This window comes from Vidua chalybeata, chromosome 3 (genome assembly GCF_026979565.1).
Source record: "Vidua chalybeata isolate OUT-0048 chromosome 3, bVidCha1 merged haplotype, whole genome shotgun sequence".
NCBI classification, from domain to species: Eukaryota; Metazoa; Chordata; class Aves; order Passeriformes; family Viduidae; genus Vidua; species Vidua chalybeata.
This window is the reverse complement of record NC_071532.1, coordinates 112412819-112437830: the sequence shown is the minus strand read 5'-3', so window position 1 is coordinate 112437830 and position 25012 is coordinate 112412819. Positions and strand designations below refer to the sequence as shown.

Below are 25012 nucleotides of genomic sequence, written 5' to 3'. Positions count from 1 at the left end.
CCGGTTTTCCCCGTCGTTATTCCCGTTATTTTCCCCGTCGTTATTCCCGGTTTTTCCTGTCGTTATTCCCGGTTTTTCCCGTCGTTATTCCCGTTATTTTCCCCGTCGTTATTCCCGGTTTTTTCCCGTCGTTATTCCCGGTTTTCCCGTCGTTATCCCGGTTTTCCCCGTCGTTATTCCCGGTTTTCCCCGTCGTTATCCCCGTTATTTTCCCCGTCGTTATTCCCGGTTTTCCCCGTCGTTATTCCCGGTTTTCCCCGTCGTTATTCCCGTTATTTTCCCCGTCGTTATTCCCGGTTTTCCCCGTCGTTATTCCCGGTTTTTCCCGTCGTTATTCCCGGTTTTTCCCGTCGTTATTCCCGTTATTTTCCCCGTCGTTATTCCCGGTTTTTCCCGTCGTTATTCCCGGTTTTTCCCGTCGTTATTCCTGTTATTTTCCCCGTCGTTATTCCCGGTTTTTCCCGGTCGTTATTCCCGGTTTTTCCCGTCGTTATTCCCGTTATTTTCCCCGTCGTTATTCCCGTTATTTTCCCCGTCGTTATTCCCGGTTTTCCCCGTCGTTATTCCCGGTTTTTTCCCGTCGTTATTCCCGGTTTTTCCCCGTCGTTATTCCCGGTTTTTCCCCGTCGTTATTCCCGGTTTTCCCCGTCGTTATTCCCGGTTTTTTCCCGTCGTTATTCCCGGTTTTCCCCTGTCGTTATTCCTGGTTTTTCCCGTTGTTATTCCTGTTATTTTCCCCGTCGTTATTCCCGGTTTTTCCCGTCGTTATTCCCGGTTTTCCCCGTCGTTATTCCCGGTTTTTCCCGGTCGTTATCCCGGTTTTCCCCGTCGTTATTCCCGGTTTTCCCCGTCGTTATTCCCTTTATTTTCCCCGTCGTTATCCCGGTTTTCCCCGTCGTTATTCCCGTTTTCCCCGTCGTTATTCCCGTTATTTTCCCCGTCGTTATTCCCGGTTTTCCCCGTCGTTATTCCTGTTATTTTCCCCGTCGTTATTCCCGTTTTTCCCGGTCGTTATTCCCGGTTTCCCCCGTCGTTATTCCCGGTTTTCCCCGTCGTTATTCCTGTTATTTTCCCCGTCGTTATTCCCGTTATTTTCCCTGTCGTTATTCCCGGTTTTCCCTGTCGTTATTCCCGGTTTTCCCGTTGTTATTCCCGGTTTTCCCGTCGTTATTCCCGGTTTTTCCCGTCGTTATTCCCGTTATTTTCCCCGTCTTTATTCCCGTTATTTTCCCCGTCGTTATTCCCGGTTTTCCCCGTCGTTATTCCCGGTTTTCCCCGTCGTTATTCCCGTTATTTTCCCCGTCGTTATTCCCGGTTTTCCCCGTCGTTATTCCCGGTTTTTCCCGTTGTTATTCCTGGTTTTTCCCCGTCGTTATTCCCGGTTTTCCCGGTCGTTATTCCCGTTATTTTCCCCGTCGTTATTCCCGGTTTTCCCGTTGTTATTCCCGTTATTTTCCCCGTCGTTATTCCCGTTTTTCCCCGTCGTTATTCCCGGTTTTCCCCGTCGTTATTCCTGTTATTTTCCCCGTCGTTATTCCCGGTTTTTCCCGTCGTTATTCCCGGTTTTTTCCCGGTCGTTATTCCCGTTATTTTCCCAGTCGTTATCCCGGTTTTCCCGGTCGTTATTCCCGGTTTTTCCCGGTCGTTATTCCCGTTATTTTCCCCGTCGTTATTCCCGTTTTCCCCCGTTGTTATTCCCGGTTTTCCCCCGTCGTTATTCCCGGTTTCCCCGTCGTTATTCCCGTTATTTTCCCCGTCGTTATTCCCGTTATTTTCCCGGTCGTTATTCCCGGTTTTCCCCGTCATTATTCCCGGTTTTTCCCGGTCGTTATCCCGGTTTTCCCCGTCGTTATTCCCGTTATTTTCCCCGTCGTTATTCCCAGTTTTTCCCCGTCGTTATTCCCGGTTTTCCCCGTCATTATTCCCGTTATTTTCCCCGTCGTTATTCCCGTTTTTCCCGGTCGTTATTCCCGGTTTTCCCCCGTCGTTATTCCCGTTATTTTCCCTGTCGTTATTCCCGTTATTTTCCCCGTCGTTATTCCCGGTTTTCCCGGTCGTTATTCCCGTTATTTTCCCCGTCGTTATTCCCGGTTTTCCCCGTCGTTATTCCCGGTTTTTCACCTCCCTCTGGAAGTGCAGTTGATAATCCCAGGCCGGGATCCGCTCCAGGCGCTCCAGGGGATCCAGGCCCGGCTCGGCCGGCCGGAACGGCGTGTTCAGCACCGCCACCGCCCTGGCACGGGGGGCGGCGGGTATTGATCCGGTATTGATCGGTGATCGGTTATTGATCGGGTATTGATCGGTTATTGATCGGTTATCGATCGGTTATCGATGGGTTCTGGGGTTTTTGTTACGGGGTTTTTATCGGTTGTGTCACAACGGCGCCTTCAGCACCGCCACCGCCCTGACACGGGGGGGGGGGGCGGGTATTGATCCGGTATTGGTTATTGATCGGTGATCGATCAGTGATCAGTTATCAATCGGTTATTGATCGGTCATCGGGTTATCGATGGGTTCTGGGGTTTTTGTTACGGGGTTTTTATCGGTTGTGTCACAACGGCGCCTTCAGCACCGCCACCGCCCTGACACGGGGAGCGGGTATTGATCCGGTATTGATCGGTCATTGATCGGTTATTGATCGGTTATCGATCGGTTATCGATGGGTTCTGGGGTTTTTGTTACGGGGTTTTTATCGGTTGTGCCACAACGGCGCCTTCAGCACCGCCACCGCCCTGACACGGGGTTATTGATCCGTTATCGGTTATCAATCGGTTATTGATTGGTTATTGATCGGTGATTGATCGGTTATTGATCGGTTATCGGGTTATCTATGGGTTATCAGGGTTTTTGTTATGGGATTTTTATTGGTTTTGCCACAACGGCGTGTTCAGCACCGCCACCGCCCTGAGCGGGCGGGTTATTGATCCGTTATTGGTTATTGATCAGTTATTGATTGGTTATCGATGGGTTATCGATCGGTTCTGGGGTTTTTGTTACAGGGTTTTTATCGGTTGTGCCACAACGGCGCCTTCAGCACCGCCACCGCCCTGACACGGGGGCGGGTATTGATCCCTTATTGATCCGGTATTGATTATTGATCAGTTATTGATCGGTTATTGATCGGTTATCGATGGGTTATCTATGGGTTATCGGGTTCTTGTTACGGAATTTTTATTGGTTCCATTGGAACGGCGCCTTCAGCACCGCCACGGCCCTGACACGGGGGGGGTATTGATCCGTTATTGATCCGGTATTGATCGGTTATTGGTTGGTTATCGATTGGTGATTGATTGGTTCTGGGGTTTTTGTTACAGGGTTTTTATCGGTTGTGGGGTATTGTTATTGGGGTTATTGATTGGTTATTGGGGTTACTGATATGTTATTGATTGGTTATTGATTCCTTATTGATTGGTGATCGGTTATTGATCGGTTATTGATCGGTTATTAGGGTTATTGATCGGTTCTGGGGTTTTTTGTTACGGGGTTTTTATGGGTTGTGGGGTATTGCTATTGGGGTTATTGATCGGTTATTGGGGTTACTGATCCGTTATTGATCTGTTCTTGATCGGTTATCGATCGGTTATTGATCAGTTACTGATCTGCTATCGATCGGTTATTGATCCGTTACTGATCTGCTATCGATCGGTTATTGATCGGTTCTGGGGTTTTGGCTTTGGGATTTTCATCGGCTGTGGGGCATTTTTGGGGGTATTGATCCATGATTGGGTTATTATTGATTGGTTATTGGGGCTATTGATCGGTTATTGGGGCTATTGATTGGTGATCGGTTATTGATTGGTTATTGATCGGTTATTGATCGGTTCTGGGGTTTTTGTGACGGGGTTTTTATGGGTTGTGGGGTTTTATTATTGAGGTTATTGATCGGTTATTGATCAGTTATTGATCGGTTTTTGATCAGTTATTGATCGGTTATTGGGGTTATTGATCAGTTATTGACCAGTGATGGGTTATTGATCGGGTATTGATCGGTTCTGGGGTGTTTGTTGCGGGATTTTTATCGGTTGTGGGGCATTTTTGGGGGTATTGATCAATTATTGGGTTATTATTGATTGATTATTGGGGTTATTGATCGGTTATTGATCGGTTATTGGGGTTATTGATCGGTTCTGGGCTTTTTGAAACGGGATTTTTATTGATTAGGGGATTTCTGGGATGGGATTTTTATCGATTTTAGGATTTCTTAATGGGATTTTTATCGGTTTTGGGATTTTTTTATTGGGATTTTTATTGATTTTGGGGGTTTTTTTAATGGGATTTTTATTGATTTTGGGGTTTTTATTGGGATTTTTATTGATTTTTGGGGTTTTTTTTAATGGGATTTTTATTGATTTGGGGATTTTTTTTAATGGGATTTTTATTGATTTTGGGATTTTTTTAAATTGGATTTTTATCGATTTTGGGGTTTTTTTTTGGTGGATTTTTATTGATTTTGGGATTTTTTAATGGGATTTTTATCGGTTTTGGGTTTTTTTTAATGGGATTTTTATTGATTTTCGGGGTTTTTTAATGTGATTTTTATTGATTTTGGGGGTTTTTTTTAATGGGATTTTTATTGATTTTTGGGGTTTTTTTTAATGGGATTTTTATTGATTTTGGGGGTTTTTTTGGTGGATTTTTATTGATTTTGGGGTTTTTTTAAGGGATTTTCATTAATTTTGGGTGTTCTTTAATGGGATTTTTACTGATTTGGGGTTTTTTTTATGGGATTTTTGTGGCTTTTGGGGTTTTTTATGGGATTTTGATTGATTTTGGGATTTTTTTAATGGGATTTTTACTCATTTGGGGTTTTTTTAATGGGATTTTTATTCCTTTTGGGGTCTTTGTAGTGGGATTTTTATTGAATTTTGTTTTGCTTTTTTTTTTATGGGATTTTGTTTTATTTGGGTTTTTTTTATGGGATTTTCACTGATTTGGAGTTGTTTTTAAATGGGATTTTTGTGGCTTTTGGGTTTTTTTAATGGCATTTTTGTGGCTTTTGGGTTTTTTTTTTTAATGGGATTTTTACTGATTTGGGGTTTTTATTAATAGGATTTTTGTGGCTTTTGGTTTTTTTTAATGGGATTTTCATTAATTTTGGGTTTTTTAAATGGGATTTTTTATGATTTTGTTGGTTTTTTGATGGGATTTTTACTGATTTGGGTGTCTTTAAATGGGATTTTTGTGGGGTTGGGGTTTTTTTATGGGATTTTCATTACTTTGGGGAGTTTTTTTAATGGGATTTTCTTTTATTTTGGGGTTTTTTTTAACGGGATTTTCATTAATTTGGGTTTTTTATGGGATTTCCATGACTCGGGTTTTTTTTTTTAATGGGATTTTTGTGGCTTTTGGGGTTTTTGTGATGGGATTTTCATTAATTTTGGGGATTTTTTTAATGGGATTTTTCTTGATTTTGGGCTTTTCCTGATGGGATTTTTACTGATTTGGGATTTTTTTAATGGGATTTTCATTAATTTTGGGGTTTTTTTAATGGGATTTTTGTGGCTTTTGGGGTTTTTTAATGGGATTTTCATTAATTTGGGGTTTTTTAATAGGATTTTTGTGGCTTTTAGGGTTTTTTAATGGGCTTTTCATTAATTTGGGTTTTTTTTAATAGGATTTTTGTGGCTTTTGGGGTTTTTTATGGGATTTTCATTAATTTTGGGGGTTTTAATGGGATTTTTCTTGATTTTGGGGTTTTTCTGATGGGATTTTTACTGATTTTGGGGTTGTTTAATGGGATTTTTGTGGCTTTTGGGTTTTTTTTAATGGGATTTTCATTAACTTTGGGGTTTTTTAATGGGATTTTTGTGGCTTTTGGGGTTTTTTTAATGGGATTTTCATTAATTTTGGGTTTTTTAATGGGATTTTTACTGATTTGGGTTTTTTTTTTAATGGGGTTTTTGTGGCTTTTGGGTTTTTTTAACGGGATTGTCATTGATTTTGGGGTTTTTTTTAATGGGATTTTGGTGGTTTTTGGGGTTCTGGCCTCACCGGAGCCGCTCGGGGTAGAACAGAGCCACGTTCCAGGCCATGGCCCCGCCCCAGTCGTGGCCAATCAGAACGACCTGCGAGAGCCCCTGCGGGGAGGGGACGGAAATCCCGTGGAGAGGGAGGGACCCCAACCCCAAAAATCCCCAAAATCCCCAAATCCCAAACCTCAGATCCCCAAAAATACCAAAAAACCCCAAAATCCCCAAATCCCAGACCTCAGATCCCCAAAAATATCAAAAATCCCCCAAATCCCCAAATCCCAAATGTCAAATCCCCAAAAATACCAAAAAATCCCCAAAATCCCCCAAATCCCAAACCTCAGATCCCAAAAACACAAAAAAAAACCCAAAATCCCCAAATCCCAAACCTCAGATCCCCAAAAATACCAAAAAAACCCAAAATCCCCAAAATCCCCAAATCCCAAACGTTAAATCCCCAAAAATCCCCAAAATCCCCAAAAGCCCCAAAATCCCAAACCTCAGATCCCCAAAAATACCAAAAATCCCCAAAATCCCCAAAATCCTCAAAATCCCCAGAAATACCAAAAATCCACACAAATCCCCAAAATCCCCAACATCCCAAAACTCCCCCAAATCCCCCAAATCCACAAAATCCCAAACCTCAAATCCCCAACATCCCCAAAAATCCCAAACCTCAAAGCCCCAAAATCCCAAACCCCAAATACCAAAGAAACACAAAATCCCAAAAATTCCAACCCCAAAAATCCCCCAAATCCCCAAAACTCCCCAAATCCCAAACCTCAGTTCCCCAAAAATACCAAAAAACCCCAAAGTCCCCAAATTCCCAAACCTCAGATCCCAAAAACACAAACAACCCCAAAATCCCCCAAATCCCAAACGTCAAATCCCCAAAATCGCCAAAAATCCCCCAAATCCCCAAAATCCCAAACCTCAGATCCCCAAAAATACCAAAAAACCCCAAAGTCCCCAAAATCCCAAACCTCAAATCCCAAAAACCCCAAAATCCCAAAAGCCGGAAACCCCAAACCCCAAATCCCAAAAATCCCAAACCCCAAAATCCCCAAAATCCCAAACCCCACAAATCCCAAATCCCAAAAATCCCAAAATCCCAAACCCCAAAAAATCTCAAATCCCAAAAATCCCAAATCCCAAATCCCAAAAATCCCAAATCCCAAAAATCCCAAATCCCAAACCCCAAAAATCCCAAACCCCAAAAATCCCAAATCCCAAATCCCAAAAAACCCAAATCCCAAAAATTCCAAATCCCAAAATCTCCAAATCCCAAACTCCAACATCTCCAAACCCCAAACCCCAAATCCCAAAAACCCCAAACCCCATAAACCCCAATAACCCCAAACCCCGAATCCCAAAACCCAAAACCCAAAATCCCAAATCCCCAAATCCCACCCCCAAATCCCAAATTCCAAGAAACTCCAAAATCTCAAAAATTCCAAATCCCAAAAACCCCAAAACCCTAAAAATCCCAAAATCCCAAATGCCAGGAAAAAACCCCAAGTCCCCAAAATTCCCAACCCCAAACCCCCAAAACCCCAAAATCCCAAACTCCAAAATTCCCAAAGTCACAAATGCCAAAAAACCCCAAAATAAAAAATCCAAACCCCAAAGCCCCAAATCCCAAAATCTCCAAATCCCAAATCCCAAAATCTCCAAACCCCCAAAAACTCAAAACCCCAAAATCCCAAATCCCCAAACCCCAAAATCCCCAATATCCCAAACTCCAAATCCCAAAAATCTCAAAAAGTCCAAATGCCAGAAAAACCCCAAAGTCCCAAATCCCCAAACCCAAAAATCCCCAAACCCCAAATCCCAAATCCCGAATCCCAAAAATCCCCAAACCCCCAAATCCCCAAACCCCAAATTCCAAAAAACCCCAAAACCCCAGAAACCCGAACCACAAACCCCAAACCTCAAAAACCCCAAACCCCAAATCCCCAAAATCCTGAACCCCAAATCACAAATCCCAAACCCCAAAACCCCAAGTCCCAAAACCCCAAAATCTCCAAATCCCAAACTTCAAAACCCCCAAACCCCAAAAACTCAAAACCCCGAATCCCAAAATCCCCAAACCCCAAAAAACCCCCAAATCCCAAAAATTCCAAACCCCAAATCCCAAAATCCCTGAACCCCAAATGCCAAAAAAACCCCAAAAATCCCAAATCCCCAAACCCCAAAATCCCCAAACCCCAAATCTCAAAAATCCCCAAAACCCCAAACCCCGAACCCCAAAAACTCCAAATCCCAAATCCCAAATCCCAAAACCCCAAATCCCCAAAACCCCAAATCCCCCAAACTCCAAATCCCAAAAATCCCCAAAACCCCAAACCCCAAATCCCAAAAACCCCAAACCCCGAACCCCAAAAACTCCAAATCCCAAATCCCAAAAACCCCAAACCCCAAACCCCAAACACTCCAAATCCCAAATCCCAAATCCCAAAACCCCAAATGCCAAATCCCAAAATCCCAAAAATTCCAAGCCCCAAACCCCAAATCCCAAAATCTCCAAATCCCAAATCCCAAATCCCCCAACCCCAAAACCCCAAACCGAGAATCCCGAATCCCAAAAATCCCAAATCCCAAAAATCCCAAATCCCAAAAACCCCAAATCCCAAATCCCAAAAACCCCAAATCCCAAAAACCCCAAATCCCAAAAACCCCAAACCCCAAATCCCAAAATCTCCAAATCCCAATTCCCCCAACCCCAAAACCCCAACCCCAAAGCCCCGAATCCCAAAAATCCCAAATCCCAAAAACCCCAAATCCCAAATCCTCACCAGTTTATCCAGGAAAGTGATGAAATCCTGGGAACAGAACGGGATCAGCGGGATCAGCGGGATCGGGATCAGTGGGATCGGGATCAGATTCCCTCGGGATCAGCGGGATCAGCGGGATCGGGATCAGCGGGATCGGGATCAGATTCCCTCGGGATCAGCGGGATCGGGATCAGCGGGATCGGGATCAGATTCCCTCGGGATTGGCGGGATCACAGGGATTGGGATCAGATTGGGATCGGGATCAGTGGGATTAGCGGGATCAGCGGGATCGGGATGGGTGGGATCGGAATCAGGATCAGATTGGGATTGGGATCAGATTGGGATCGGGATCAGCAGGATCGGGATCAGTGGGATCAGTGGGATCAGCGGGATCGGGATGGGTGGGACCGGAATCAGGATCAGATTGGGATTGGGATCAGCGGGGTCGGGATCAGATCCCCTCGGGATCAGCGGGGTCACGGGGATTGGGATCAGATTGGGATCGGGGTCAGCGGGATCAGGAGCAGATCCCGTTGGGATCATCACGATTATTGGGATCGGATCCCATCAGGATCCGTGGGATCACTGGGATCAGACCGGGATTGGGATCAGATCCCCTCGGGATTGGGATCAGTGGGATCGGGATCCGATTGGGATCGGGATCAGATCCCCTTGGAACTGGGATCATTGGGATTGGGATCAGATCCCGTTGGGATCAGCGGGATCGGGATTGGGATCAGTGGGATCGAGATCAGATTCCCTCAGGATCGGTGGGATCACAGGGATTGGGATCAGATTGGGATTGGGATCAGCGGGATCGGGATTGGGATCAGCGGGATCGAGATCAGATTCCCTCAGGATCGGTGGGATCACAAGGATTGGGATCAGCAGGATCAGCGGGATCAGCGGGATCGGGATGGGTGGGACCAGAATCGGGATCAGATTGGGATTGGGATCAGATTGGGATCGGGATCAGATTGGGATCGGGATCAGCAGGATCGGGATCAGCGGGATCAGCGGGATCGGGATGGGTGGGATCGGAATCGGGATCAGATTGGGATTGGGATTAGATTGGGATCAGCGGGATCGGGATCGGGATCGGGATCAGCGGGATCGGGATGGGTGGGATCGGATTCAGGATCAGATTGGGATCAGCGGGATCATGGGAATTGGGATCAGCGGGGTCGGGATCAGATCCCCTCGGGATCAGGAGCAGATTCCGTCGGGATCATCAGGGTCGTATCGGGATTGTTGGGATCGGATCCCATCAGGATCCGTGGGATCACTGGGATCAGACCGGGATTGGGATCAGATCCCCTCGGGATTGGGATCGGTGGGATCACTGGGATCAGATCGGGATCATCGGGATCAGATCAGGACCACGGGAATCAGGATCAGATCCCATTGGGACTGGGATCATCGGGATCGGGATCAGTGGGATCACCAGGATCTGATCCTGTTGGGATCAGTGGGGTCAGTGGGATCAGATCCCGTCAGGATCACTGGGATCAGATCAGGATCACGGGAATCAGGATCAGATCCCGTTGGGACCCGGATCATCGGGACTGGGATCAGGGGGTCGGGATCAGATCCCTTTGGGATCCATGAGATTGGGATCAGTGGGATCATTGGGATCAGATCCCATCAGGATCATTGGGATCAGATCCTGTTGGGATCACAGGGAACAGGATCAGATCCCACTGGGATCATTGGGATCACGGGGATCAGATCCCATTGGGATCACTGGGATCAGGATCAGATCTGGTCAGGATCATTGGGATCATTGGGATCACTGGGATCAGATCCCATCGGGACCATTGGGACCACCAGGATCAGACCCCGTTGGGGGAGGTGGGATTGGGATCGTTTGGATCACTGGGATCAGATCCCACCGGGATCACTGGGATCATGGGGATCAGATCCCATTGGGGTAATTGAGACCAGGATCAGATCCCATCGGGATCATGGGGATCAGATCCCATCGGGACCATGGGGATCACATCCCATCGGGATCATGTGGATCACATCCCATTGGGATAATGGGGATCAGATCCCATCGGGATCATGGGGATCACATCCCATCGGGATCATGGGGATCATGGGGATCAGATCCCATTGGGGTAATTGAGACCAGGATCAGATCCCACTGGGATCATGGGGATCAGATCCCATCGGGACCATGGGGATCAGATCCCATCGGGACCATGGGGATCACATCCCATCGGGATCATTGGGATCAGATCCCACTGGGATCACGGGGATCAGATCCCATCGGGACCATGGGGATCAGATCCCATCGGGACCATGGGGATCACATCCCATCGGGATAATGGGGATCACATCCCATTGGGATCATTGGGATCAGATCCCACTGGGATCATGGGGATCAGATCCCATCGGGATCATCGGGATCATGGGGATCAGATCCCATTGGGATCATGGGGATCAGATCCCATCGGGATCATGGGGATCACGGGGATCAGATCCCATTGGGATTGCTGGGATCATTGGGATCAGATCCCATTGGGGTCACGGGGATCAGATCCCATTGGGATCATGGGGATCAGATCCCATTGGGGTCATGGGGATCAGATCCCATTGGGGTCATGGGGATCAGATCCCATTGGGGTCATTGGGATCAGATCCCACTGGGATCACGGGGATCAGATCCCATCGGGATCATGGGGATCAGATCCCATCGGGATCATCGGGATCATGGGGATCAGATCCCATCGGGATCATGGGGATCATGGGGATCAGATCCCATTGGGGTCATGGGGATCATGGGGATCAGATCCCATTGGGGTCATGGGGATCATGGGGATCAGATCCCATCGGGACAATTGGGATCAGATCCCATTGGGATCATTGGGGTCACCAGGATCAGATCCCGTTGGGATCGCTGGGATCGGGATCAGATCCCATTGGGATCCCTGGGATCAGATCTTGTCGGGATGGGGTCCTGGATCCCCGGGATCCCCGGGATCCCTCACCTGGCAGATCCGCTCCTGGGAATATTCCGCGATGTCTGGGGGAAAATTCCGGAACCTTCTCGCTCCACCCGGCTCTCCCAGCGTTCTCCCATTTCCCCATTTTTTCCCCATTTTTCCCATTTTCCCCCATTTTTCCCCATTTTCCCATTTTTCCCATTTCTTTTTCCCCATTTTCCCCCATTTTTCCCATTTATTTTTCCCCATTTTCCCCCATTTTTCCCATTTATTTTTTCCCATTTCTTTCCATTCATTTTTTCCCATTCATTTTTTCCCCTTTAATTTTTTCCCAATTTTTCCCAATTTTTCTTTTTAACTTTTTCCCCTTTTTTTTCCCCATTCCTTTTTTCCCATTATTTTCCCCCTTTTTTTTTTCCCATTGAATTTTTCCCATTTAATTTTTTCCCATTTTTTCTCCATTTTTTCCAATTTTTTCCCATTTAATTTTTTCCCATTCATTTTCCCCAATTTTTTCCCATTTTTCCCATTCATTTTCCCCATTTTTATCCCGTTTAATTTTTTCCCATTTCTCCCATTTTTTTCCCATTTAATTTTTTCCCATTTCTCCCATTTCATCATTTCCCATTTTTTCCCCATTTAATTTTTCCCATTTATTTTTTTCCCATTGATTTTTTTCTCAATAAATTTCTCCCATATTTCCCCACTAATCTTTTCTAAATTACCTTTTTTCCCATTTTTTTCCCATTTAATTTTTCCCCATTTTCTCCTCATTCATCTTTTCCAATTTAATTTTTTTCCCACTTTTTCCCATTTAATTTTCTCCCATTTTTCCCATTTTTTCCCATTTTTACCCCTTTAATATTTCCCCAATAATTTCTTCCCATTCATTTTTTCCCATTTATTTTTTCCCATTTTTTCCCATTTTTTCCCCTTTAATTTTTTCCCATTTAATTTTTTCCCATTTTTTTCCCATTTAATTTTTTCCCATTTTTTTCCCATTTAATTTTTTCCCCATTTTTCCCATTAATTTTTTTCTCATTTAATTTTTTCCCATTTTTTCCCATTAATTTTTTCCCATTTTTCCCATTAATTTTTCCCCCATTTTTTCCCATTTAATTATTTCCCATTTTTTCCCCATTTAATTTTTTTCCATTTTTCTCCATTCATTTTTTCCACTTTTTCCCATTCATTTTCCCCATTTATTTTTTTCCCATTTAATTTTTTCCTCATTTTTCCCATTTTTTCCCCCATTTAACTTTTTCCGCATTTTTTCCCATTTTTTTTCCCCATTTAATGTTTTCCCATTTTTTCCCATTTAATGTTTTCCCTTTTTTTTTCCCCATTTTTTCCCATTTAATTTTTTCCCATTTTTTCCAATTTAATTTTTTTCCCATTTTTTCCCATTTACTTTTTTCCCATTTTTTTCCCCATTTAATTTTTTCCCATTTTCCCATTTAATTCTTTTCCCATTTTTTCCCCTTTAATTTTTTCCCCTTTAAATTTTTCCCATTTTTCCCATTTAATTTTTTCCCATTTATTTTTTCCCATTTACATTTTTTCCCATTTCCCCCCATTTTTTCCCATTTAATTTTTTCCCATTTTTTTCCCATTTAACTTTTTCCCATTTATTTTTTTCCCTTTTTTTCCCCCCATTAATTTTTTCCCCATTTAATTTTTTCCCCATTTCCCCCCCCATTTTTTCCCATTTAATTTTTTTCCCATTTTTTCCCAATTTTTCCCATTTAATTTTTTCCCATTTTTCCCATTTAATTTTTTCCCAATTTCCCCATTAATTTTTTCCCATCTATTTTTCCCCTATAAATTTTTTCCCATTTTTTTCCCACTTAATTTTTTTCCCGTTCTTTTTTTTCCCTTTTTTTTCCCCAGTTTTTTTTCCCAGTTTTTTTTTCCCATTTTTTTTCCCAGTTTTTTTTTTCCCATCATTTTTCCTGTTCTCTTTCTCCATCATTCCTCCCATTTTTTCCCCATCTCTGATTCCCAATTTTTTTTTTCCCGTTATTTTTTCCCCTCTCTCACCAGGCAGCACCGAGGAGTCTCCAAACCTGGAATTCCCCAATCCCATCCCAGAATTCCCAAAATCCCGACCCCATCCTGGAATTCCCAAAATCCCAATCCTATCCCGGAATTCCCAAAATCCCGACCCCATCCCAGAATTCCAATCCCAAAATTCCCAAAATCCCGACCCCATCCCAGAATTCCTGGAATTCCCAATCCCATCCCAAAATCCCAATCCCATCCCAAAATCCCATCCAGGAATTCCCAAAATCCCAATCCCATCCCAGAATTCTCATCCCAGAATTCCCAAAATCCCAATCCCATCCCAGAATTCCCATCCTGAAATTCCCAATCCCATCCTGGAATTCCCAAAATCCCGTCCCCATCCCGGAATTCCCATCCCAAAATCCCATCCCAGAATTCCCAAAATCCCGTCCCCATCCCAGAATTCCCATCCCAAAATCCCGACCCCATCCCAGAATTCCAATCCCAAAATTCCCAAAATCCCGACCCCATCCCGGAATTCCCATCTCAAAATCCCATCCCAGAATTCCCAAAATCCCGACCCCATCCCAAATTCCCAAAATCCCGACACCATCCCGGAATTCCCATCCCAGAATTCCCAAAATCCCATCCCCATCCCACAATTCCTGGAATTCCCCATCCCATCCCAAAATCCCAATCCCATCCCGGAATTCCCATCCCAGAATTCCCATCCCGGAATTCCCGAAATCCCGATCCCATCCCGAAATTCCCATCCCAGAATTCCTGGAATTCCCAATCCCATCTCCAAAATCCCATCCCCATCCCAGAATTCCCAAAATCCCAATCCCATCCCAGAATTCCCATCCCGGAATTCCCAAAATCCCAATCCCATCCCAGAATTCCCATCCCAGAATTCCCATCCCCGAATTCCCAAAATCCCGACCCCATCCCAGAATTCCCATCCCAGAATTCCTGGAATTCCCAATCCCATCTCCAAAATCCCATCCCCATCCCAGAATTCCTAAAATCCCAATCCCATCCCAGAATTCCCATCCCAAAATTCCCAATTCCATCCTGGAATTCCCAACCCCATCCCGGAATTCCCAAAATCCCGACCCCATCCCAGGATTCCCATCCCAAAATCCCATCCCAGAATTCCCAAAATCCCGACCCCATCCCAGAATTCCTGGAATTCCCGATCCCATCCCAAAATCCCAATCCCATCCCAGAATTCCCAGTCCCATCTCCAAAATCCCGTTCCCATCCCGGAATTCCCAAAATCCCAATTCTATCCCAGAATTCCCATCCCGAAATTCCCCAATCCCATCCCAGAATTCCCGACCCCATGCCGGAATTCCCAATCCCATCCCGGAATTCTGATTTCATCCCAAAATCCCTCTCCCATCCCGGTTTTCCCGAAATCCTCATCCCATCCCAAAATTCCCATCCCGGAATTCCCGTTCCCATCCCACAATTCCCCATCCTGCAATTCCCAGAATTCCCGGAATTTCCAGAATTCTCGGAATTCCCAATCCCATCCCAGAATTCCCGATCCCATCCCGGAATTCCCAAAATCTTGACCCCATCCCGGAATTCCTGAAATCCCAGAATTCCCATCCCGGAATTCCCAAAATCCCAATCCTATCCCAGAATTCCCAAAATCCCAGAGTTCCCATCCCAAAATCCCAACCCCATCTCCAAATCCTGTTCCCACCCCGGAATTCCCAGAATTCCCGACCCCATCCCAAAATCCCGACCCCATCCCAGAATTTCTCATCCCTTCCCCAAATTCCCATCCCGGAATTCCCACAATTCCCACAATTCCCACAATTCCCAGAATTCCCGCTGTTCCCGTCTCTCACTGGGTGGTGCTGAGGACTCCCTGAACCCTTTGATCTCATCCCAGAATTCCCCGAATCCCAATCCCGATCCCAGAATTCCCAGAATCCCCAGAATTCCCATCCCGCAATTCCCGCAATTCCCGGAATTCCCGTTGTTCCCGTCGTTCCTGTCTCTCACTCACCGGGCGGTGCCGAGGACTCCCCGAACCCTTTCACCTCATCCCGGAATTCTCAGAATCCCAATCCCAGAATTCCCATCCCACAATTCCCAGAATTCCCGCAATTCCCAGAATTCCCGCAATTCCCGGCATTCCCGATGTCGTTCCCGTCTCTCTCCGGGCGGTGCCGAGGACTCCCCGAACCCTTTCACCTCATCCCGGAATTCTCAGAATCCCGATCCCAGAATTCCCGGATTTCCCATCCCGCAATTCCCGCAACTCCCTGATTTCCCATCCTAGAATTCCCACAATTCCCACAATTCCCACAATTCCCGGAATTCCCGCTGTTCCCGTCTCTCACCGGGCGGTGCCGAGGACTCCCCGAACCCTTTCGCCTCATCCCGGAATTCTCAGAATCTCGATCCCAGAATTCCCGGAATTCCCATCCCACAATTCCCAGATTTCCCATCCTAGAATTCCCACAATTCCCAGAATTCCCACCCCACAATTCCCGCAATTCCCGCAATTCCCGTTGTTCTCGTCGTTCCCGTCTCTCACCGGGCGGTGCCGAGGACTCAAAATCCCAATCCCTCCCCACAATTCCCAGAATTCATAGAATTCCCAGATTTCCCAAGTCCCAGAATTCCCAGATTTCCCACCCCGCAATTCCCGCAATTCCCGCAATTCCCGCAATTCCCGCAATTCCTGGAATTCCCGGAATTCCCGATCTTGTTCCCGTCTCTCACCGGGCGGTGCCGAGGAGTCTCCGAACCCTTTGATCTCATCCCGGAATTCTCAGAGTCCCGATCCCAGAATTCCCGGAATTCCCATCCCACAATTCCCAGATTTCCCATCCTAGAATTCCCACAATTCCCAGAATTCCCAGAATTCCCATCCCAGAATTCCCGCAATTCCCGTTGTTCTCGTCGTTCCCGTCTCTCACCGGGCGGTGCCGAGGACTCAAAATCCCGATCCCTCCCCACAATTCCCAGAATTCATCGAATTCCCAGATTTCCCAAGTCCCAGAATTCCCAGATTTCCCATCCTGCAATTCCCACAATTCCCGGCATTCCCGGAATTCCCGGAATTCCCGTCTCCGTCTCTCACCGGGCGGTGCCGAGGAGTCTCCGAACCCTTTCATGTCGAGGGCGATGACGCGGAACCCGGCCCCGGCCAGCGCCGGCAGCTGCACCGGGAACGGGAACGACAGCGGGAATTCCCGGAATTCCGGGATGGGATTTGGGCAATTCCCGGGATTCTGGGGTCGGGATTCGGGGATGGGATTGGGAATTCCCGGGATTTTGGGGTCGGGATTCGGGGATGGCATCGGGAATTGATCGGGATTGCGGGATGGGATTCAGGGATGGGATCGGGAATTCCCGGGATTCCGGGATGGGATTTGGGCAATTCCCGGGATTTTGGGGTCGGGATTCGGGGATGGGATCGGGAATTCCCGGGATTTTGGGGTCGGGATTCGGGGATGGGATCGGGAATTGATCGGGATTGCGGGATGGGATCGGGAATTCCCGGGATTTTGGGATGGGATTCGGGGATGGGATCGGGAATTCCCGGGATTTTGGGATGGGATTCGGGGATGGGATCGGGAATTCCCGGGATTTTGGGATGGGATTCGGGGATGGGATCGGGAATTCACAGGATTTTGGGATTGGGATTTGGGGATGGGATCGGGAATTCCCAGGAATCCGGGATCGGGATGGGGATTTGGGATGGGATCGGGCATTGCCGGGATTCCGAGATTTTGGGGATGGGATTTTGGGGATGGGATCGGGAATTCCCAGGATTTTGGGATTGGGATTTAGGGAATGATATCAGGAATTCCCAAAATTCCAGGGTGGGATCGGCATTTGGGGATGGGATCGGGAGTTCCCCGAATTCCGGGATCTTGGGATCGGGATTTTGGGATCAGGAATTCCCGGGATTCCAACAATTCTGGGATGGGATTCAGGGATGGGATCGGGAATTCCCAGGATCTCCGGGATTTTGGGGTCGGGATTTGGCGATGGGATCGGGAATTCCCGGGATCTCCGGGATTTTGGGATGAGATTTGGAGATGGGACCAGGAATTCCCGGGATTCCGGGATTGGAACGGGATTTTGGGGATCGGGAATTCCTGGGATTTTGAGAATGGGATTTGGAGATGGGATCGGGAATTCCCAGGAATCCGGGATCAGGATGGGGATTTGGGATGGGAACGGGAATTCCCGGGATTTTGGGGTCGGGATTTGGGATGGGAACGGGAATTCCCGGGATTCCAGGATGGTAACGGGAACGGTAACAGGGTGGGAACGGGAATTCACGGAATTCCGGGATGGGATCGGGATTTTGGGATGGGATCGGGATTTTTGGATTTTGGGAATTCTGGGATGGGAAAGGGATTTGGGGATGTGGTTGGGAATTCCCAGGATTCCGGGATTTTGGGATCAGGATTTGGGATGGGATCGGGAATTGCCGGAATTCCAGGATTTTGGGGATGGGATTTGGGGATGGGATGGGGAATTCTGGGATTATGGGAATTCACTGATGGGAAAGGGATTTTGGTGATCGGGAATTCCTGGAATCACAAGAATTCCAAGAATTCCGGGATGGGATTTTGGGGATGGGATCGGGAATTTCCGGAATTCCAGGATTTTGGGCCTGGGATTAGGGGATGGGATGGGATGGGGAATTCCCGGGATTTGGGATAGGATCGGGATTTTTTGGATTTTGGGAGTTCTGGGATAAGATCGGGATTTTGGGGATGGGATCGGGAGTTCCTGGAATTCTGGGATCGGGATTGAGATTCTGGGATGGGATTGGGAATTCCCGGGATTCCGGGATTTTGGGATCGGGATTTTTGGGTTTTGGGAATTCTGGGATGGGAAAGGGATTTTGGGATTTTGAGGATGTTGGGAATTTGGGATTTTAGGAAATTTGGGATTTGGGGATTTTGGAAATTTTGGGGACTTTGGGATTTCGAGATCTTGGGAATTTGGGATTTGGGGACTTTGAGGATTTGGGGGATTTGGGATTTTTGGAATTTAGGGATTTGGGAATTTTAGGCATTTTGGGGATTTTGGGAATTTTTGGAATTTTGGGATTTGGGGATTCTGGGATTTTGGGGATTTGAGAAATTGGGATTTTTGGATTTCTGGGATTGGGGAATTTTGGGGATTTGGGATTTTGGGGATTTTTGGGAATTTTAAGGAATTTGTGGATTTAGGGATTTGCGGATTTTGGAAATTTGGGAGATTCGGGGATTTTGGGGGATTTGGGATTTTTGAGATTTTTGGGGATTTTTGGATTTGGGAATTTGGGGATTTTGGGGATTTTGGGATTTTGGGGATTTGGGATTTGAGAATGTGGGATTTTTGGGATTGGGGAATTTGGGGATTTTAGGAATTTTGGGATTTGGGAAGTTTGAGGATTTTGGGGATTTTTGGAAATTTGGATTTCTGGGATTTGGGGATTTTGGGACTTTGGGATTTGGGATTTTGTGGATTTTTGGGAATTTTAAGGAATTTGTGGATTTAGGGATTTGCGGATTTTGGAAATTTTGAGATTTGGAGATTTTTGGGGATTTGGGATTTTTGAGATTTTTGGGGATTTTTGGATTTGGGAATTTTGGGATTTTGGGGATTTTGGGATTTGGGATTTGAGAATGTGGGATTTTTGGATTTTTGGGATTGGGGAACTTGGGGATTTTAGGAATTTTGGGATTTGGGAATTTTGAGGATTTTGGGGATTTTTGGAAATTTGGAGTTTGGGGATTTGGGAATTTTGGGACTTTGGGATTTGGGGATTTGGGAATTTTGGGATTTTGGGATTTTGGGGATATTTGGAGTTCTGGGGTTTGGCAATTTGGGGATTTCAGGGATTTTTGGGATTTTGGAAATTCTTGGATTTTGGGGATTTGGGGATTTTGGGGACTTTGGGATTTTGGAACTTTGAGGGATTTGGGGAATTTTTGGATTTGGTGGTTTGGGACTTTTGGGAATTTTGGGGATTTGGGGATTTTGGTAATTTGGGGATTTGGGGATTTGGGAATTTTGGGATTTCGGGGATTTTGGGAATTCTGGGGTTCGGCAATTTGGGGATTTTGGGGATTTGGGGATTTTGGGAATTTTGTGATTTCGAGATTTTGGGGATTTGGGGATTTTGGGAATTTTGGGGATTTGAGAACTTTGGGGATTTTGGGACTTTGGGATTTTGGGGAAATTGGAATTTGGGGAATTTTTGGATTTGGTGGTTTGGGAATTTTGGGGACTTTGGGATTTGGGAATTTTGGGATTTCGGGGATTTTGGGAATTCTGGGGTTAGGCAATTTGGGGATTTCAGGGATTTGGGAATGTTGGGAATTTCGGAATTTTGGGGATTTCAGGGCTTGGGAATTTGGGACTTTTGGATTTAGGGATTTTGGGGATTTGGGGATTTGGGAATTTTGGGATTTTGGGGATCTTGGAAATTCTGGGGTTCGACAATTTGGGGATTTTGGGGATTTAGGGATTTTGGGAATTTTGGGGATTTGAGAACTTTGGGGATTTTGGGACTTTGGGATTTTGGGGAAATTGGAATTTGGGGAATTTTTGGATTTGGTGGTTTGGGAATTTTGGGGACTTTGGGATTTGGGAATTTTGGGATTTCGGGGATTTTGGGAATTCTGGGGTTAGGCAATTTGGGGATTTCAGGGATTTGGGAATGTTGGGAATTTCGGAATTTTGGGGATTTCAGGGCTTGGGAATTTGGGACTTTTGGATTTAGGGATTTTGGGGATTTGGGGAATTTGGGAATTTGGGGTTTAGGGATTTTGGGGATTTGGGGAATTTGGGAATTTGGAACTTTGGGATTTAGGGAATTTAGGCTTTTGGGAATTTGGGAATTTTGGGAATTCTTGGGAACTGTGGGGAAGGTTTTTTTGGGAATTGCGGCCTCACCTGGAAGCGCCAGGCGAGCCAGGATTCCGGGAATCCGTGGCACAGGCAGAGCGCCGGGCCCCGGCCCAGCTCGGCAAAGTGCAGCCGCACGCCCGGCTGGAAAACACCGGAATGAGCCGGGAAAAACGGGAACGGGCGGGGACCCCCCAGGGGCCCGGAATTCCGGAGCTTTTCCCGGCCTGGAATTCCGGAACCTGGAATTCCGGAATCTGGAATTCCGGAGCTTTTCCCACCCTGGAATTCCGGAACCTGGAATTCTGGAGGTTTTTCCCAGCCTGGAATTCCAGAACCTGGAATTCCGGAACCTGGAATTCCAGAGCTTTTCCCAGCCTGGAATTCCGGAACCTGGAATTCCGGAATCTGGAATTCCGGAGCTTTTCCCACCCTGGAATTCCGGAACCTGGAATTCCGGAATCTGGAATTCCGGAATCTGGAATTCTGGAACCTGGAATTCCGGAGCTTTTCCCACCCTGGAATTCCGGAACCTGGAATTCCGGAACCTGGAATTCCGGAGCTTTTCCCGGCCTGGAATTCCGGAACCTGGAATTCCGGAATCTGGAATTCCGGAGCTTTTCCCGGCCTGGAATTCCGGAACCTGGAATTCCGGAATCTGGAATTCCAGAACCCAGAATTCTGGAGCTTTCCGGAACCTGGAATTCCGGAATCTGCAATTCCGGAGCTTTTCCCAGCCTGGAATTCTGGAATCTGGAAATCTGGAACCGGGAATTCTGGAGCTTTCCAGAACCTGGAATTCCAGAACCTGGAGTTCTGGAGCTTTTCCCAGCCTGGAATTCCGGAACCTGGAATTCTGGAATCTGGAATTCTAGAGCTTTCCTGGTCTGGAATTCCAGAACCTGGAATTCCAGAATCTGGAATTCTGGAATCTGGAATTCCGGAGATTTCTCGGTCTGGAATTCCAGCACCTGGAATTCTGGAATCTGGAATTCTGGAGCTTTTCCCAGCCTGGAATTGTGGAACCTGGAATTCTGGAATTCCGGAGCTTTCCTGGTCTGGAACTCCAGAACCTGGAATTCCAGATCTCCAGCTGATCCCAGCCCTGGATCCCGTCGCGGATCCCCGGTGGATCCCAGCCCGGATTCCCAGAAGATCCCAGCCCGGATTCCCAGCCATTCCCAGCAGATCCCAGGCCAGGTTCTCAGTCGATCCCGCCCAGATTCCCAGAAGATCCCTGTCTGGATTCCCAGGAGATCCCACCCAGATTCCCGGATACTCGCAGTCGATCCCAGCCTGGATCCCCAGAAGATCCTGGCCTGGATTCCCAGCAGATCCCGGCCCGGATTCCCTGAACATGCCAGCCTGGATTCCCAGCAGATCCCAGCCTGGATTCCCAGCCATTCCCAGGCGATCCCAGGGTGGGTTCTCAATCGATCCCGACCTGGATTCCCAGAAGATCCCACCCGGATTCCCAGCCCAGGTTCCCACTGGATCCTGTCACGGATCCCAGCCCAGATTCCCAGAAGATCCTGCGCAATTCCCAGCCCCGGATCCCAGCCCCGGATCCCAGCCCTAGATCCCAGCCCTGGATCCCAGCCCCTCCCATCCCCGGATCCCAGCCCCAGATCCCATCCCCGGATCCCATCCCCGGATCCCATCCCCGGATCCCATCCCCGGATCCCAGCCCCGGATCCCATCCCCGGATCCCAGCCCCGGATCCCAGCCCCGGATCCCAGCGCTGGATCCCCAGTGGATCCCAGCCCGGATTCCCAGAAGTTCCTACGCAATTCCCATCCCCGGATCCCATCCCCGGATCCCATCCCCGGATCCCAGCGCTGGATCCCGTCCGTACGCGGATGGCGACGTGTCCGTGGGCGACGTCGTCGGGCGCGACCTCGGCCGGCGCCGCCTCCTCCTCCTCCTCCTCCTCCTCCTCCTCCTGCTGCCGCCGCCGCCGCCGGCCCAGCAGCTGCGCGGGGGGGGGGAGGGATCAGCCCCGGGGATCCACCCGATCCCCCCACCCCGATCCCCCGCGCTGCAGCCCAGGAGCGCGGAATTCCCGCCCCGGCGGGATCGCGGCTGCAGACGCAGCTCCTCGGCCGGATCCCGGCCCGGATCCGCCGGAGATCCCAGCTGGGATCCCGCCCGCCCGCTCTCAGAGGATCCCGGCCGTTCCCAGGTCCCAGGAGATCCCAGCCTGGATTCCCAGGAGATCCCAGCCATCCACAGATCCCAGGAGATCCCGGGATGGATTCCCAGAGGATCCCGGCCATTCCCAGATCCCAGAGGATCCCAGCCTGGATCCCCACCCAGCCAGAGTAGATCCCAGCCCGGATCCCCAGCCATTCCCAGTAGATCCCAGCCTGGATTCCCAGGAGATCCCAACCCTTCCCAGATCCCAGGAGATCCTGGCCTGGAATCACAGTGGATCCCAACAATTTCCAGATCCCACAATATCCCAGCCGTTCCCAGGTCCCAGGAGATCCCGGGATGGATTCCCAGAGGATCCCGGCCATTCCCAGATCCCAGGAAATCCCGGCTGGGTCTCCAGCAGATCCCAACCCTTTCCAGATCCCAGGAGATCCCGCCAGGATTCCCAGATGATCCCAGCCATTCGCAGAACCCAGCAGATCCCGGCTGGATTACCAGAAGATCCCAACCCTTCCCCAGATCCCAGGAGATCCCAGCTGGATTCCCAGCGGATCCCAACCCTTTCCCAGATCCCAGAAGATCCCACCTGGATTCCCAGAGGCTCCCGGCCATTCCCAGATCCCAGAAGGTCCCAGCCTGGAATCCCAGCAGATCCCAACCCTTCCCAGATCCCAGGAAATCCCAGTTGTTCCCAGAAGATCCCGATTGGATTCCCAGAGGATCCCAGCCATTCCCAGCTCCCAGTCGATCCCACCAGGATTCCCAGATGATCCCAGCCAATCCCAGATGGCAGAAGATCCCGGCTGGATTCCCAGCAGATCCCAACCCTTTCCAGATCCCAGCAGATCCCAGCCATTCCCAGATCCCAGGAGATCCTGCCAGGATTCCCAGCAGATCCCGGCCATTCCCACCCCCGGTCGATCCCGCCGGGATCTCCCAGAATTCCCGGGGCGGGGATCCCCCCCCCCCTTGCCTGGATCCCGGCGATCTCCTGCAGATCCCTGAGGGCGGATCCCACGTCGCGCACCAGGATCGTGGCCACGCCCAGCGCCCGCGCCGGGCCCAGGTTCTGCTCCAGGGAATCCAGGAAAATCACCTGGGAAAAAAAACCGGGAAAATCCCGGGATTGGGGATGGTGGTGGCGTCTCCCAAGGGTTCAAATTCCCGGGAATATCCAGGAATTATGGGATGGAAAATCCCAGACTTTGGGATTTGGTGGTGGCGTCTCCCAAGGGTTCCAATTCCCGGGAATTTCCCAGGATTTGGGGGATGGAAAATCCCAGATTTTGGGATTTGGTGGTGGCATCTCCCAAGGGTTCAAATTCCCGGGAAAATCCAGGAATTATGGGATGGAAAATCCCAGATTTTGGGATTTGGTGGTGGCATCTCCCAAGGGTTCAAATTCCCGGGATAATCCAGGAATTATGGGATGGAAAAACCCAGATTTTTGGGATTTGGTGGTGGCATCTCCCAAGGGTTCAAATTCCCGGGATAATCCAGGAATTATGGGATGGAAAAACCCAGATTTTTGGGATTTGGTGGTGGCATCTCCCAAGGGTTCAAATTCTGGGAATTTCTAAGGATTTAAAGGATGGAAAATCCCAGATTTTGGGATTTGGTGGCATCTCCCAAGGCTTCAAATTCCCGGGAATTTCCAAGGATTTAAAGGATGGAAAATCCCAGATTTTGGGATTTGGTGGTGGCATCTCCCAAGGGTTCAAATTCCCGGGAATATCAAAGAATTATGGGATGGAAAATCCCAGATTTTTGGGATGCTGCTGGCATCTCCCAAGGGTTCAAATCCTTGGGAATATCCAAGAATTATGGGATGGAAAATCCCAGATTTTGGGATGGTGGTGGCATCTCCCAAGGCTTCAAATTCCCGGGAATTTCCAAAATTTAGGGGGTGGAAAATCCCAAATTTTGGGGTTTGGTGGCATCTCCCAAGGGTTCAAATTCCCGGGAATATCCTGGAATTATGGGATGGAAAATCCCAGATTTTTGGGATGCTGCTGGCGTCTCCCAAGGGTTCAAATTCCCGGGAATTTCCTGGAATTATGGGATGGAAAATCCCAGATTTTGGGATTTGGTGGTGGCATCTCCCAAGGCTTCAAATTCCCGGGAAAATCCAGGAATTATGGGATGGAAAATCCCAGATTTTGGGATTTGGTGGTGGCATCTCCCAAGGGTTCAAATTCCCGGGAATTTCCAAGGATTTAAAGGATGGAAAATCCCAGATTTTGGGATGGTGGTGGCATCTCCCAATGCTTCAAATTCCTGG

At 48.0% G+C, this 25012-nt stretch overlaps 1 protein-coding gene across 1 annotated transcript in view; it reads right to left on the bottom strand.

Moving 5' to 3' along the window:
• The window catches only part of EPHX2 (epoxide hydrolase 2), a 54678-nt gene that overhangs the window by 18321 nt on the left and 11345 nt on the right, over nt 1-25012 (bottom strand). Inside the window, exons 5-12 of the mRNA XM_053937419.1 lie at nt 23705-23827; nt 22433-22549; nt 20626-20721; nt 16802-16880; nt 11737-11771; nt 8765-8791; nt 5992-6077; nt 2122-2233 (exon numbers count right to left, since the gene is read on the bottom strand). Coding sequence (XP_053793394.1) covers nt 2122-2233; nt 5992-6077; nt 8765-8791; nt 11737-11771; nt 16802-16880; nt 20626-20721; nt 22433-22549; nt 23705-23827 — 675 coding nt within the window. The remainder of the gene's footprint in view (nt 1-2121; nt 2234-5991; nt 6078-8764; nt 8792-11736; nt 11772-16801; nt 16881-20625; nt 20722-22432; nt 22550-23704; nt 23828-25012) is intronic.